This window comes from Fulmarus glacialis, unplaced genomic scaffold (assembly GCF_000690835.1).
Source record: "Fulmarus glacialis isolate BGI_N327 unplaced genomic scaffold, ASM69083v1 scaffold15537, whole genome shotgun sequence".
NCBI classification, from domain to species: domain Eukaryota; kingdom Metazoa; phylum Chordata; class Aves; order Procellariiformes; family Procellariidae; genus Fulmarus; species Fulmarus glacialis.
In genome coordinates, this window is record NW_009225212.1 from 743 (window position 1) to 17,280 (window position 16,538).

A 16,538-nucleotide genomic window follows, 5' to 3' on the forward strand; every position below is an offset into this window, starting at 1 on the left:
CCATCCTTTGCACTGCGTTCAAGGCGGCAGCTTCGTGTTGCTGTCGCATGAGCAGGCACGTCTGGATCGGGGGAAAAAAAACAAGCAGAGATGAGGGGCGAGCGGGAGAGGGCAGGAAAGGCTCCTGCAAAGGCAGGGGACCTGCAGCCATCGCGGTGGGCAGAGCAGCAAACGGAGCGAGGGATGCCACACACAGCCTCGCCGGAAGAAAACCTGCACTTGGGACCTCTGCTGAGCCCAATTCCAGCAGGAGCAGGGGCAGGGCAAGCCCGAAAGGGCCTTCAGGGGTGGCTTTTAAAGGCTCATAAGCACTCGGAGCACTGGCCCCGCTGGTGACTGCCTCGGCAGACAGCCCCCATCAGTGGCCCTCAGCTGCCAGAGAGCAAGGTCCCGCTCCCTTCGTGGGAGCTGCCAACTCCCTCTGTGTCACCAGCTGAAAGCGCAATTGTCCCTGCTCCCTACCGTGCCCGGGTTTGCCACCCAGAGCTCTGCACAGCACTCTGGAAAATCATTGCATGGGCTCCTGGCACCTTGAAGCTTGCCATAGGTTTTGAGCTTGCTGCAGCATGTGTTGCTGGTGAAAAGTGGGCCCCGAGGGTTTAACTGACCGAGAAAGCTCCAGACCATATGGCAAGAAGCAGAGCAACAGCCAGCCAGCCAGCCAACCCTAAGCAGAATGTGTCTCCCTTCCCCCCTTTTTGGAACCAGCAGAGGCAACTGCGCTCCCCTCGTCCCCGCAGAGGCTCCCACCTCTCAGCCGTGCCGTGCACAGAAGCGTCCCCCATCACGTAACGCTGCCCAGACCACCCCGGGACACCTGCTCCCAGCAGATTTTTGGAAACCACAAAGGCAGCTTTCAGGCTACAGCAACAGCCGGGACCCCTCTCAGGGAAACCCTCCCTGGAGGAGGCAGAGCCGCAGGACCTGCTGCTGCCCATGTGCCGCGGCGGCAGCCCGGCGTGCCGTGCACAGAAGCGTCCCCCATCACGTAACGCTGCCCAGACCACCCCGGGACACCTGCTCCCAGCAGATTTTTGGAAACCACAAAGGCAGCTTTCAGGCTACAGCAACAGCCGGGACCCCTCTCAGGGAAACCCTCCCTGGAGGAGGCAGAGCCGCAGGACCTGCTGCTGCCCATGTGCCGCGGCGGCAGCCCGGAGCACACGGCGGCCCGCGCCTCTCACCCTCATCCGATCGTACTTGTCATCCACGTCTTGCAACCAGGAAATGAACTGTCGCGCGTTGAAACGGTCTCTGACCGATTTGTTTTCGTCTCCCTAAGCAAAAGACAGCAAAAGGGAATTACATGGTAGATTTTTCTTTTTTACTTTAAGCAGTCACAGGACCAACAGGCCGTATTCAAACCCCTCCTAGGGCACACACTCATCAGAAACAAGAAAGGTGCCTGCAGGGAGGGAGAATAGAGCACGCTGCTCCCAGCTGCTCTTGCAGCCCTTTGCCAGGGGCTTCAGCCTCAGGTAGAGATGCACACACGCGTGCGTGCACGCGCTCCCCATTTTTGCTTGCTTTGCAGAGAATCTGCCTGTGCCAGCCTGTCACAGCACCCGCACCTCTTTGTCTCCTTCAACTCATGCCCAAGATCGCAACGTCTTCGCTGTGGAAGCACAGACGCTTGGCTGGGAAATGTCAAGGGATACATCAAGGCTCCTGGATCAATACGCCAGGTCGCTAATAAATTCCAGGATCCTGTCCCTGCACAGGATCCCTCCGGCAATGCAGCAGCGTGCTTCCCCGAGCAGCCGGGCTGGCGGCAGCTGCGGTGCGCGGGCTGCAGAGGGTGCTGGCGGGATGGCTCAGGACCACCGCAGCCGCACGGCCACCGGCTGCAGAAACCGGGCACGATTCCCCCTTCTCCGGCACAGAACGACATGAAATCAAAAGAAGAGATGACCACTTTTTGTGGGCTGTGAGACAGAGTCTGGCTCTTTCAAAGCCACTATTCAGACACAAATCAATTTAATGGCTCTCTCCCCTTCCTTCAACAGGAAAAGATATCCCGGAGTGTAGTAAAATAAATCTTTCAAGTGTGCTGATGATACTGATCAAGAAGAAAGGCAGAGACTCACTGTTAAACGTGAGTCATCTCTGCTCCTAAAGAGACACGATGCTCCCTGTATCCCCATGTTCCCGGATGTATTTCCCTCCCCGGCATGCAAAATTATCCCAGAACATGCGACACCAGAAACTGAGTCAGATTGGGCAACCTGGGCACATGTTGGGGAGGGCTCCGGCAGGATGTCCTGCATCTGTGTGCCGCGGTGGGTGACAGGCACCTGAGCAGGGAGAGCACCAGTAGCTCCTGCCTACACCCCTCCCTCCGTCCAGAAAAGCACCGTCTCCCTCGGGGTCTCGCACAGCACCTCTGAGACACTTCTTCACCACCAAGACAGGCACTGACCTGATTTTCTAGAGGCATGTTATAGACCTCGGAGTCCAGCAGCATGGTGCAGGCACTGAAGGGCACAGCCTGGTTGGCAATAGTCCTTGCTGCCCGACAATGAACTCTCAAAATCTCCTGCTCGCAGGAGACGATGAGCTTCTCCTGAGGAAGAGCAAACGAAGCAGTGAACGTGGCAGCCTCCGTTTCCCCAGCAGAGGAAATTCGGGACCTCTTCCCCAGCAGGAGTTTCCCCGGTGTGCTCCCTTACCCGCTCTATGCTGTGCTGGAGCCGCAGCTTCCCCCGGACGGCTTCCTGCTGCTTGAAGAGCTCCTTCAGAGGCTCCGCGAGCGACGGCGGCGGGGCGATCTGCGGGCACACGACAGCGGAGGGTTAGAGCCAGCGACGCTGCTGGGTGCACGGCCCGCGGGGGCTGCCTGCTCCCCCCGCCACACAGGGCCTGCCTGCGGCACGGCTGCCTAGCCAAAATGCACCTTGGCCAAGGGCTCGGAGCCGGTGCCACCCCGCAGGGTGCTGTACGGAGCTCGCCGGAGGAGAAACTCTGCCTATTTCCTCAGCAGGCAGGTGGCAAAGGACAACGTCCTGCCAGCGCTCAGACCACAGCGAGGGGTGAGACAACAGGGCAAGAGGTGTCCAGTGCCGAGAGACGAGCTCAGCCTGCAGAACCTGAGCCTAAATCACCTCACGTGCTGCAAGGGCAGTTTGTAAAGGGGCCCGAGAGTGTCTGACGAAGGGCATGATACTGTTGGGGAAATACTGCCGTGAGCAGCCCCGTCTCGAGCAGCCCAGTCTGCGCACCGGGAAGGGTGCCTGTGTCCTGATCTGTCCCGCGCTTCCCTGGGGAGCAAGGCGCTCCTCAAGCACAGCCCAAATTGCAGAACAGAGGAGCAGGCGGCTCTGGGTTAGTCCAGGAAGGAACAAGCAGATGTGAAGACAAGCTACAACCACTGCGGTGCTGGGGCAGACAAAGTGCGCATTAACTCATGCACACAGTAACTCACGCATGGACTACACTGCAACAGAAATACTCGCAGACCGGGGTATTTCACCCTGCCTGCAGCAGGGAACGAAGCCTGACATGGCCGGTCATATCGACCCTCCTCCTCCAGGCTGGATCCCGGATTTACTGCCTGCAGCATTAAGTTTATTGATGCATTTGTATTAGCAAGTCCTTTCATGCAGCACAGCAGTGAAATGCAGATCCCATTGCCAAGGAGCGAGTGCTATCGGCAAGACAAATATCAGAGCTTGGGAAAATGAAGGCAGGAGTTAAGAGACATCTTTTTCCTACAGTCTCCTAGGTTCATTATCCAATTACTACTGCTTGTAAAAGCAGTTTTGCCTTCCAGCCTCAAATCCAGTGGATTCATACAAACTTGCTCTAACGCCTCAACAAATCTCAGGTTCCTAAGCACAGCCCAAGGTCTTCTCTGCAAAAATACAGCATTGCAGAGGATGCATTTATCACGCAGCCATCCACTTACCGAGGCTTAGATTTGTCGTCATGAGCATGTTCTAAAAGTAGGCTAAAGCAATGGCTGGGGTGCCATCGGCATTGCGAGGACGCTCGCCGTGCATAGGGGACAATCTGGCTGTGCTTGTAGCAGCACGGGAAGGGACAGTCCCTGATGCTCCGGTTAAAGAGAGAAGGTGACTCACCACTGGGATATGGAGCTTGCTTAGAGGCTTGCCATCCAACAGGTAGGAGCCTGTATAGGTGACATATTCAGCGTAGCACTGCGGAGCTTGGGGAGTAATATAGCAGAGGATTTTCCGCTTCTCTTCAATCTTTTTCCTGATCTGGAGGTACTCAAAGTAGGGGTTGGACCTGTCACTGTGATAAGGTTCAATGTCGTCCAGTTTTATAGCATCTACGATAGCTGCCAGTGTTTGCTGTATCATCTCCCTCGTCTGCTGGGTGGACGTGTTGATCTGCTGCTGCAGCTGCTGGTTGGAGCGCTGGAACCGGCGCTTGCGCGGGTGCTGAGCCTGGGAATCGTCCTCCTCTGTAATGCGGCCTTTGGCACGTGTGGCGGGCGCAGAAACGGGAGGAAATTCCTTCTCAGAAGAGGCGGCGTTCTGCTTGTTTTGGTTGGCAAGCATCTGAGCCCGGTTCCTGGTAATCCGCTGAGGAATCTCTTCTATTTTGGGCGGTTTGGGAGCTTCTGCTACTGGTTTTTGCACTGGTTCAACGATTTCTGCTTGAGCATTGCTCGGAGGTGCATCTGCCTGGGACGAAGGGACTTGGCTCCCACCGCGTGCCGCAGCACCCTCCTGTGAAACGCTGCCCTCGGCGGTGGCCACGGGTGGGGGACAGGTCTGGGAGCCGCTCTCTGCCACCCCACCAGAAGAAGACAGGTCTTCGTGCGTGGCCTCCGCCTCTTTGCTCTCCGCCTGAGCAGGCTCGGACGGCGTCTGCTGGAAAATCTGTGCTTCCGAGTCCTCTGCTCCTTTTTCCTCAGCTACGTTCAGCGCTTCTGAGGTGGCTTCTTGTGCAGCCACTTCTGGTTTCTGCTCCTCTGCTTGTGGCTCCGTCTCCGCAGGCAGGACAGCAGTTGCCTGGCTGGCTGGCGGCTCCTCCGGCTCACCGGATGCTATTATGGACGCACTCGCTTTAATGATCCCAGCGCTTGTCTCTGAAGCTGCTGCTGGGCTTTCTTCTACCGTTTCTGCCTCCGTCATCTCTGTCTCTGCAACATCCTTAGGTTGGAGCGGCAGCTCTGGTAGCGAGAAGGGGCCAAGGTCCAAGTCATCTTCTGTATTGGTGAAGGGATCAGGCCACGTTACCGCCTCCTCTGTATTTGCAGGCGCAGCGTTATTGTTTTCCAAATAGTTGTTTTCTGGCGCGCTAACAACTTCTGCCTGAGGTTCTGCTGGCATACAAGGGGGCTCTGGAGGTATCTCAGGTGCTTCTTCTGGAAGAGGCTTGCAGTTATTGAAGAACGTGTCTAACCTAGTAGGGGACATGTACGGAGCTTGCTCTTCGGCATTTGCTATTTCTCCTGGAACTGCTTCCTCAGCATCCTCCTTGACTTCATCGAGCCCCGGTTCAGACACTGACAGAGGGTAAGATATGGGAGAAACGGGGTAGGAAGCATCTGCGGGAATGAAGGCTACCGGTGTAGGATGAATCGGCTCTAGGGAACAGAGCGGAGGTTTAGGGGACTCGGGAAACCGCTGGGGAGATTTCATCAGAAGCTCTGAGCCCATGGACCAGCTCACAGAGTGCTCAGCTGGGTTACCCATCAGGCTGGGAGGAATGGCGGTGTCAGGGTTTCTGGAAGGAGGGTTATCCCAGTCTATATTGTTTTGTTCTGGCATACCCGAACTAAAATGGTTTTCTTCAATTGGTGGTAAGTAGGTAGATTCTGGTGGCATAATGGAGGCAGTAGCTTGCTGCTCTTCCGTGGTATCCAAGGGCATGCCGAGGTCGGGGGGAAGAGCACTTTCTACTGAAGGAGCCAGCAATTCATCTCTGTGTGAAGGGGAGGATTTTGCTTGTAAACCAGAAAAGACACTTTCAGGCGACTGGGCGACTCCGCTGACAGCTCCTGGCGCACAGTGCAAAGCTTCCACTTTCGGTGACGAAACCCCATAATCTGGTGAGTAATACCCCGGAGATAAACACTGGAACTTATCAGCCGGAAAAGAAGGCAGGGGAACTTTCTCCTCCATTAAATGCTGCACTGGAGAGTCATAATTTGATGTCGCCGGGACGCTTTGCTGTCTGAAAAATTTATCTCCGACACTGAATTCTTCTTCAGGTGCCCTTCTGATATCAACCGAGATGGAACGATAAAGGTTCGTGGAGGGTATGGTACGAGTCGGGGTCTGACTTGGATTCTCGGGGAGCCCACTGGAAACATTCGTGTATCTGTCAAAGAAGGATGGAGAACAGGCATTCATGGACATCGTGGATATGGGCAGCGAGTGCTGCGAGTCCGCGCATTCAAACATCAGGTCCGTGTAGTCTTCGTTACTGCACGAAGGAGTCCTGGGCGTCTGCATCACCTCCTCGTAGCTTGGACAAGAGACGACGGATGCTGGGGTCGGGACTCCCGTCGGCCGGTTCTGATCCGGCCTGGGAGACGCCGGGAGGATCTCCTTCAGCTGAGGACCCGTTATCCAGTCCTTAGAGTCTGTCCCAACAGCAGGCTGTGCCTTGTTTTCTGGGGACAGTATAGGAGTCAGAGGACCCAATTCTTTAAGTTTCTTGTCCTTGAGCTGAGTATCCAGCGTTAACGGCTTCTTTGTTGCCAGATCCAGACTCCTCTTGCGCACATCTTCCGAACTTTTAAGTTTGTCCTTTAATTTGGGGTCTCCGGACCTGTGCCTCATTTTCTCCATTTGCTTCATTCTCTCTTTGTGCCTTTTGTGGCGCTCCTCGATTTCCAGGTCTTTCTGGCTTAGCATCCTCTCAAAGCTGGTCATCATCAAATCACCGTCTCCCAGAAGTTTCTCCCTTGGCCTGGTGTCTTTCTTGCCGCTGTCTTTGGAAAGGGTTATTTTTTCATTCCCATTGCTTATTTTTATTGACTCTGATTTGTCTTTCTCTTGGTTCTCCTTGAGCTTCTCTTTCAGCTTGGTTTCACCGAATTTGAGGTTGTCCTCCTTTGATTTATCTTTAAAGGTGGTAACTTGAGGACTGTCCTTGTCTTTAAGTGTTGACTTTGGCTCGTCTTTGTGATGCTTAAAGAAACCATCTGCGTGTTTGTCTCTATGCTTTTCCTTTTCCTCCTTCCATTTTTCCTTGTGTTTATCTCGCTTCTTTTTCTCTTTAACTGTGCTGATGGTGCTGGAACCGTAAGTCTTTTCTTTTTCCGCCTTCTTTGACAGCTCTCTTTCAGAATCATTTTTATCTTTCTTTTCAGAAAATAAGTAATCAATGCTTTTCTCTGGTTCCTCATCAGGCTCTGCCTTCATGTTGTAGGAAGTGCTAAAAGCCTCCCCATCCACAGAGAAATCTTTTTCATAATGAGCGGAATCCTTTCTGCTGCTGGAGTCTTTGAATTCTTCTGTTTTTTCCTTTTTCTCTGTCTTTTCCTTCTTTGCTTTTTCTTTCTCATGACTTTTCTTTGATGAAGATGAGGAATGTCTGTGTCTCTCCTTCTCCTTGAGTTTGTCCTGCAAGCAGGGTAAAGGGAGAGAGTCCTTAAACTTTTCTTCAGCGGCATCAGTAAGAGAGAGGTTAGAAGACTCAAAGAGGCTGGTCAGTCCTGGATCTTGTCCCCGATCTGTGAAGCTGTCAGAAGAGATCTCGCTGATTTTGTCATTGGAGTCATCTCTATAGTCATTCAGAGCCTCCTCCTCCAATTTCTCCAGCAGGCTCTTCTCCGACTCCCCTCCTTTCGAAGACTTTTTCTCTTTGGAATGCTCTTTATCCGGCTTCTCCTTATGCTTGCTTTTCACCTTGTCATCATTGGCGTGTTTCTTTTCAACCTTTTCTGGGAGCTTTTGCTTGTTTTTCTTCTCTTGAGTGGAATCGATGGATGTTCTGTCTTTCCTGTCCTTGTACTTCTCGGTAGAGTCTTTCTCTTTCTTCTCTTTGTGTTTTTCAAAGGAACTCTTCTCCTTCTTCTCTTTTCCCCCTTCCGATGTTCCTTTGTCCTTTTTCTTCTCCTTGGAGTCCTTATCCTTCTGCTTCTCTCCTGAGTGTTGCCGGTCAGAGGAGTACTTGCGGTGCTTGTCGGGGTACAGCTCCTTCTCAGCAGCTGCGCCATCGTCCTTCTCCTGCAGACTGTCCAGCCGATGCATTTCGCTCCCAGCGGAGTCGCTGACTTTGAACCCAGACAAGCTGTAATCATCCCTCTCGTCTTCGCTTTCATCCGTGAAGATGTCTGCAATGCTGTACCAGCTTTTCTCCTTGCCTTTCTTCTCATCCTTTTTCTCGGAGAAGTCCTCTCGATCCGCGGAGAAGTTTTTCTCTTTCTTCTCTTTAACCTGGTCAAAAGAACTCTTCCTTTCTTTGTCTTTGCTGTGCAAGTCTTTGTATTTCTCTTTAGTTTCTTTTTTCTCTTTGAAACTCTTGTCTAGTTCTTTGTCTTTCAGGATTTTCTCAGCAGCAGCTTTTTCATTTTTCTCCTTGTCACCTTCTTTCGATTTTTCCTTGTATTTTTCTGGCTTCACCTTTTCTTTTTTTTCTTTATCGGGAGCATCCTTCTTCTCCTTTTCCTTCCCAGAATGGTGCCTCTCCCAACTCTCCAGAGTTTTACCACTGAATTCGGGGTCAGACTTATCCTTGAAGAACGTTTCGCAGCCGTATTCTTTGAAGTCATCTCGATAGGGCTCCTCCTGCTTCGTTTTGGTATCTTTTCGTTCTTTAGAGCCATCAGAGGAATCTTTTCTGTCTTTGTTGGTTTCACCTGTATCTTTTTCTTTCCTCTCCTTGACACTCTCTGCAGAATCCTTCCTCTTCTTATCCTTTTCAGGCAAATAACTAGGAGTAATTTTGTGTCTGTCCGTTTGGTCCTTTTTCTTCTCGGAGCTTTTGTCCACATAGTCCCTCTCTTTCTTCTTTAAGAAAGTGTCCTTTTCATTACGTTTCTCGTTGTATTCCTTCTTCTCTTTCGTTTTATTTTCCTTTTTCTTGTCCTTAATTTCCTCTTTCACAGGTTCTATGATTAGTTTTGCCACGGTGTCATTTTTAATCTCCCTGAAATCTGTTACTGGAGAATCCCAGCTATCTTCACCTTTGAAATCGAAGGATGAATCAGAAGACAAGTCTGAAAACCACCTCTCTTGCTGATCATCTGAAAGGCTGAATTTCGTGTCCTCGCTTTCGGGAAATTGGTTTTTGTTACTGAACTCATCAAACCCAGACTCATCCCTGTAAAGTTTTTCTTTTTTGCATTTTTCTTTCTCCTCCTTGAAGGATTTTTCCTTCTCTAGTTTAGAAACCTTCTCCTCCTTCAGCTCGTTCTTCTTTTCAGATTTTGACTGCTTGTCCTTTGACTTCTTCTTTCTCTCCTCCTTGTGTATTCTCGGCTTCTCCTCTTTGGGAGACTTCTCCTTTACAGGTTTCTCTTTTTCTGATTTACTTAATCCTTCTCTGAAGGATTTGTTCATGTCTTTACTACCATCTTTGACTTTTCTTAATGATTTCTCCTCTTTCGAGGATTTTCCAGTCTCATCTTTAAACAACCACTCCTTCTCCTCTGCTTTACCCTTGGGGAGCTTTTCCTCCTTCTTACCATGTTCTCGCTCATGCTTTAACACTTTCAATTTGTTTTCGACTGGATTTTCTGTCTCTACTATCAAGCCTTTCTCAGGCTTTTGTTTAGAGTCCTCAAACTCAAAAGAAAACGTTTTGATTATTTTAATGTCTTGGCTGATGGGACACTGCCCCTTCTCCTTGTTTTTATGTTTGTGTTTTGTTTTATGCTTTTTAACAACCTTCCCCTCCTTGTCCAGCTTTGGAATTGCTCCATCCACATTGCTATGGAATGAATTCTTTTTCTCAGAAACAGTGTTGTGTGGGGTGTTTTTCTTTTTGTGCTCTGGTTTCTTCCTGACTGGCTTTAGTGACTCTAAGCTTGAGTCCTCGGACGAGTAGTCTGACTCGCTCGTCAGTCTCGTCCTGGTGGAGTCCGATAAGGAACTGACATCTGACCAAGCTGGAGAAGATATGGTTTTCCAATTGTCCGTCCTCCAGTGCTTGGAGTGCTGTTCTGTAAGATTAGGATTATGTTTCTGGGATGCTAAACTCCCATGAGAAGAGGTTGATGAGGCAGACAGAGAGTTAAACAAGGAGGATTCCTTTAGCACTAGCCTGGAGTCCTTTACACAGCTAGAGCTCTGAAGAGAGTCTCTATCATCCTCCTCACTCTCCACGTTTTCACTCTCTGATTCAGAGGAACAAAATTTGTCATTTTTTTTGCCAAACCGAACCTCTTTGCTTTTTGTCTCCTTCTTCCGCTTCTTTTTTACTTTGCTTTTCTCCTTCTGCGGCTTTGTGCTGGCGGGCTCCCGAATCTTGCTGCTGGGCAATATCGAGTGGGTCGAAAGTCGCAGCTTCTCCCCCGTCCCCACAGCAACACTGGTCTCCTCCTCGTCCGAGCTGTCCGACAGGATGCGGTGGGCAGCTTTCTTTGGTGTAATTGTGTTATTTTTAGTATAAGTTTTCACTTCCATTTTGGGTATGGAAATGAAACTGTTTGCTTTAGTCTCTTTTCTGTAATCCTTTTTCAGCAAATGTTTGTCATCGACTGGCGGGACCCGGTCCTGCTCATCGTCCTCATCAAATTCATACTCATCCTTCACCGGGGTGATGGTTTTGGGGGGCTCCTGGGCCTTGGGCTTGTGCTTCAAACCCTTCTCAAACTCTGAGTCTGTGTTATTGCCATCAACAGAGCTGGAGGGAGCGAAGGAAGGGGCATCCTCCTCTTCTGAGGTCTCTGCAGAGAGAGAACAACAATGCGTTAAGGGATGCGAGGGGCTTCAGGGGGGAACAGCATCAGTCTGCTGCAGATGTGAACCCCTCCAAATGGCCCTGCTGCCCCTTCGCCTCACGCAGCCCTTGCTAAGTTTGCAGCTGAAAGCTTGAAAGGCCAGGTTGGGAGATCTTTTAGAATGGGATAGCTATCCAGTCTCAAACCTGCACGGGGTGGTCCTCACAACAACATCCAGGGTCTATCAAAAGAAGAACTTTTTAACGGGGTTATGACTGCGAACAGCATAGGCCAAGACTCCCCATAAGACTGGAACTCCAATTAGCACTAATTAAAACCTTCAGCGTGTCCCACCTGGCACAACCACAATGGTGGCACTCGCGGGACAGGCTCTAGCAGGGTGCTGTGCTGAGGGACAGCCTGGGAGCACAACCTGAAACATCAGCACTGGTACAGCCGAGCGCTGTGCCCCCCTGGCCAGGGAGGGATGGGAATACACGACGTGCACGCAAACCTCCTCCTCTCTACGCACAAGCTGGAATATTACCTGCATTTCAAAGGTAAGACATCCATTTACCTGCAATTGGCTTCCAATCCTACATCTCGATTGCACCAGGCTCAACGTAGGCTTCCAGGGCAAACAGCTAGAGCTCCCGGAGCTAAATGTTGTCTGAATTTGGGTTACAGCTACAGATGGACTCCTGACCGTGGCAGCAGTGTGCAGATATTCTGACAAGAGTCTAACTTCACTGTCCTCTTAACGTCTCTGTATTAACAGACAGCTGCAGGCCACAAACATCACTCCCATGTTCACATAAAGGTCAATCTCACCTGTTGAGCTCTCTTCGCTAGAGGGGTACGTGGTCTTTCCCAGGAGCAGATTCACCATGGTGGGAGAATTAGCTACTTTTAAAGGTGTCTCGCCCTTCCTGTTGCTTTGATGAGGATTCCCTCCATAATGTAACAACAATTTCACCACCTGAAAACAGAAATTGAGACTTGAAGATGCTCATGATGTTTCAGTTCCAGGCTTTTTGTACAACTTTCATATATAACTGAAAGGGGGATGTCCTCAAGCAGTCTCTTCTCAGGACACACCTTATGGTACGGACAGTCATCAATAAGAAAGGAGACAAAAACCAGCAACATGAACCAACCTGGGCAGGAAAGAAGGGAGAAGAACGAAACACAAAGCCATGTTCCCTCCCCTAATCCAGAAGAAGAACAACGAACTATCCCTCTGCACAGGGGAACACCCAAGTAAAACACTCAACAGCACTGGGGCAGGGAAATTCTTGCCCACTACATGGCTATCAGCAGCAAATGATAATAAAATAACCAGAATCTCTGTATTTGCACCGTCGGCTGCTTGAAGCACAAGGAAAGAAAAAGTCATTAAAAGCACAGCTATGAAATCCAGCAAAAACCTACCTTGAAGTGCCCGTTATTCGCTGCATCGTGCAGCGGGGTGTCGTCATCCAACCCCTTTGTGTTGACTTCGGCGCCCGCAGCAAGCAACTGCTTTGCCACATCGTAGTAACCCCGGTTGCATGCCTCGTGCAATGCCGTCCAGCCTGCAAGCAAAGGGACACTCAGAACACAGACATTCACCTTCATGGAGAAAGTCAGAGACAGTGAAAAGTAACCTCCGTCCAGAGACGCTGCAGGTGCCGGTGTGTTAAGGGGTCTGTGGCTCTGATGGCCAAGAAGATGGTCTCGTTTGCCCAGCTCCCCATGGCACAGCAGGAAGAAACCTGCAGCTCTGCCTTGCTACCCCAGCCAGGCGGTAGTTGAATGAATCCCTCATTTCCCTCTGGTCACGCAATGTGCTACAGACAGATCATCTGCCAGAACGGACACAGCCCCGGGAAACGGAAAGGCAAAGTTTTGTGTAGGAAATTAACAGAACTGCTGATGCTGCGTGGAAGGCAGGTTTCAAATCCTTTCCCCTTCCAACTCCCCTGTAAGGAAAACACTGCCGCCCAGATCAGGACGGAGCTCTGAACTGCAGACATCGCTCTGAAACATCCCCCACACAAACCTCACAAATATTTTCTGCGTGCTCTCCAAAGCAAGCAGCCATGCTGCCGCAAAACAGGCCCCCGGCTCGGGGAGAAACCAAACAGCAGGTCTCCACAGTAACAGTGGCTCTAGTTCTCAAACAAACCTCCGCAGAACACAGAATGAAATATTTTATCATGTTCAAACAGACTATTTTTAAGCAGAAAGTGTTTTGAAGTTTCCCAGCAAATGTGCGTGGCTCCTTTGGTATTTTGCTGATAGCGTCGTGGGAGCTCATTCCGTTACCTTCACTTGGAGCATTAAAAAGGGGCACCTGTGACCAGAATTAATCACAACTGATAGCTCAGTCTAGCACTGATATTAATCATACAGGCGGAGGAACATGCATATCTATTTACAGCCCCAAAATCATGTGAAGAGAACAGCAAAGAGCAAAGCCAAGCTCTCTGACGTGCTGGAAGAAAGGCTGCCTCATGCCGATTTAGCCCCATCGTTGGTACGGGTGTGCACGAACGGCACCGTTCATCATCTCACGGCTGCCTTCTCGCCGTAGCACTCGGGGCTGTTCCCATCCCAGGCTCGGCTGCAGCCGCAGCCCACACCCAGGCTCCTTTCCCCATTCCCACCACCAGAAGCAGGAGCTTCACAGCACTGCTGAGGAGGAGGAGGAGGTGGTGCTACTCCTCAGCTGAGGCTCAGGACGGTCAGTGTTTCCTCTAATTCGGATGCCCGGCTGGGAGCCTGACCTTGTCCTTCACATTTGCACCGCTCCCCGCCAGCAGCACCCCCACATTTGGTACTTGAAAACAAACCCCAGAACGTTGTTGGCATCAGCCATTCAACTCTGGAGCAACGATTTTACAAACACACTCTTTTCAATACTTTTGTGCACATCGTTTCTTACATTTTAAGTAAAAAAAGAGCTAACACACCCCACCTCCCTTTGCAAATTCCCCTCCAGACCTCCAAGACAGCACCCATGTGGAAGGGCACAAGAAAACGGAGCAGAGGGTCCCGGTCACAGTTTTAACGCGTGGAGCCGCGGCAGCCCCAGGGATCACTACAGATCGAGCCCAGCCCAGCATCCCCTCCCCGAGCGGGAGCATGTTCAGAGCAGACAGGACAGCCGGAGAATTTAGCCGCCAAACTCCAACAATATTGGAGAAACATTGGAAAAAACATTGGAAAAACATCCCTGATGTTTTTCAGGGATTTATTATTTTGACAAATCTGTAGCAGGTTGTTTTTTTTTTTTTTAAAGGAGCGCAAGACTTTTTCATCCCCAAAGGGTAAAATGATTATTTTTGGTTAATCCCCTCTTTACAAATAGCAAACCCATGTTACAAAGAAACTACTGCCTCTGGTGGGAGCCATTCTCGGAGGTGGGACATGCAAGCAGGTGGGAAAAGGTACGGATCGTGGGCTGCCTCGCCAGCACTGCCAGCGGGCTGCTTACCTGCAAAGTCTTTCACATTGACATCTGCACCCTCGATAATGAGCTCCTTGATGCGCCGGGCATCTCCTCGGATGGCAGCTCGATGCAGCCGAGTCTCTCCTCGCTCGTTTCTCTTATTTACTTTATCTTTGGTTTTGGAGGCAGAGTTAGGAGTTCCCTTCTGACAAACTGTAGACTGAGAGGGATGCTTTGGTGTTGTGTCAACTGCACGAAGGAGAGAAACAGAGTCAAGAATCACAATTCAAAGGAAATCTTAAACCCTTAGAGGGAGCTCTTGCAACACGTTTCGACTCGGCTTTCCCCAAAACACTCATCACAAGGCATCGAGAGGCAACTGAACCTCTGAAGTCAATGTGAAGACAGAGGAAAGCCTGTGCGCGTATAATGCAGATATTAATTGCAGGCTGCCAAAGCCCACTGGAGAGAACTGCAGCCCTTGCAAAGACTGTAGGCAATCCCATGATTTAGGAGCAGACAATGCAGCTCCTTACCCTAAAACCTCATTTCCTAAGGGAAGTGGCCTTTTACCAAGTACATGTGAGGTCTGACAGCCTTGGGAGGAGGCTGCACATTTTCTGGGAGAACGTCTGAATGCTCTGAAGACTACACAGCTTTTTGCCTTTTGTTTCCCCCAAGTAACAGCAACATAAGCAGCTAGACTGGTGTTAAGAACAACAAAATACGTGGCTAAAAGCTGCAACATTTGCGTGTAGGATGCAGATGTGTGCATACAGATAGCCCAGTGCCTCTAAAAACTCTGGGGGGTCATGTATGCAACAGATAAAAATTACTACAATACAAAATCCGTGGTAAACACATTCCAGCTGCTCCGCATCTCAAATTACAGTTGCAGTGGTTACACGTCTTATCCCTCTCCACAAGAAGAAATACTAAAAAACCTGCAGAGGATGATATTTTAACTTTATTCACAATGCTCCTTTACTGAGTTAGCCTGAGATGCCAGTGGAAAATGCAAAGCTCTGACGTGGAGGAGGCTCCCATGGAACCGAAGCTCTTGTTAAGCAGCCAGGGCAGGCTCAGGGGTGGCCTGGACTCAGCCCGTGGGACATCTCTTGCTACTGCCTTAGACTGGAAGAAGGAAGGGCAGCCGCAGCCCCGTGCGAACCCCGGCGGCAGCCCGTGCCTGGAGTCACCTGCAGAGCCCCGTGGGAGCGGGCGTCCCGCTGCCCCACTCCAGCATCCCACCTACGGCGCTGAGAGCAGGGAGACCCCATGGAGCAGCACACCAGCCCCCCTGCACCACGCCGGGGGTGGCAGCTCTTCTCTGCCGCCGGCAAGAAGCTACCTGAACCGCCCGGTGACCCCGGGGCTGGGCACTGAGAAGCCCAGGTATTCGCGAGCCTCTCGCTGCAAGCTCGCACCCGTCCGCCTGTACCTCTAAGCAAAACCACCCTCTGATCTCACCTGGGCTGTTTGCAGACTCTTCTGCTGTCATCTGCATAAGGAGAGCGACCTGCTGGCGCTCGGAGAGCGGGTAGCCTGCCCGGATCCCCGAAAGGCCCATTCCGAAGAGCAAGCCAGGCTTTCTGGTGGCAGGCTCCTTTTTAATCCTCTTCCGCTCTGGACCCTGCTTTTCTGCGGTGCAAGGAGACAGAGAAACACAAGCCGTGAATGTCGCTGTAACTGAAAACCATGTTCGTTTCTGAGCAAAGTGCTAACAGCTCTCCAATTCTGTTTCCGTATCTCACAAATTAAAAAGCCTACGGTGAAGGATGCATCCCTGCGGTGGGAGCACCGGTACCTGGGGCAGCCGCCCAGGCTCACGCTGCTGTGGTTGCAGCCGGGACACGCACCGCTCCTGCTGCCCACCGGCTCCTCCGACAGCCTTTCCCGGCACAGGCTTCTACCAGTTCTCCCCCCACCATCAAACAGCAGCGCAAGAGGGAGGCAGCAGGTCCTTCGTGGGGCCGCTGCCAGTACTGTACCTTCCATCTTGCTTCTAGGAGCCTCCATTTCATGCCATGGTGCTTCGAGGAGCGTACGCAGCCTTACACCACCACAGCATGGACTGAACTGGAGGCATCTAAAAGCATCAACAAAGAGTGCTAACAAGATACAGGCTGACAGCTCAGAAATGTTGCCATCTCACCCCCTCATCATCCTCAAACCAAGGACTCTGCAGCCAAATGGGTGCACTGCCCCGGGGAGCACCGGGCTGGCCCTCTCCTCCCAAAGGGGCTGCGTCCAGCCTAGCGCAGAGCACCCACCTGCAGTCAGGCTGATGGCTGCTTA

At 51.3% G+C, this 16,538-nt stretch overlaps 1 protein-coding gene across 1 annotated transcript in view; it reads right to left on the reverse strand.

Annotated features, from left to right (window-relative positions):
* ANKRD11 (ankyrin repeat domain 11) overlaps window positions 1–16,329 on the reverse strand; it is a 16,519-nt gene extending 190 nt beyond the window's left edge. The window contains 12 exon segments of the mRNA XM_009582417.1: window positions 8–61; window positions 1,185–1,277; window positions 2,420–2,563; window positions 2,670–2,768; window positions 4,080–8,758; window positions 8,813–10,813; window positions 11,639–11,786; window positions 12,239–12,381; window positions 14,286–14,489; window positions 15,711–15,881; window positions 16,232–16,286; window positions 16,288–16,329. Coding sequence (XP_009580712.1) covers window positions 8–61; window positions 1,185–1,277; window positions 2,420–2,563; window positions 2,670–2,768; window positions 4,080–8,758; window positions 8,813–10,813; window positions 11,639–11,786; window positions 12,239–12,381; window positions 14,286–14,489; window positions 15,711–15,881; window positions 16,232–16,286; window positions 16,288–16,329 — 7,833 coding nt within the window.
* Window positions 16,330–16,538: the final 209 nt, after the last annotated feature.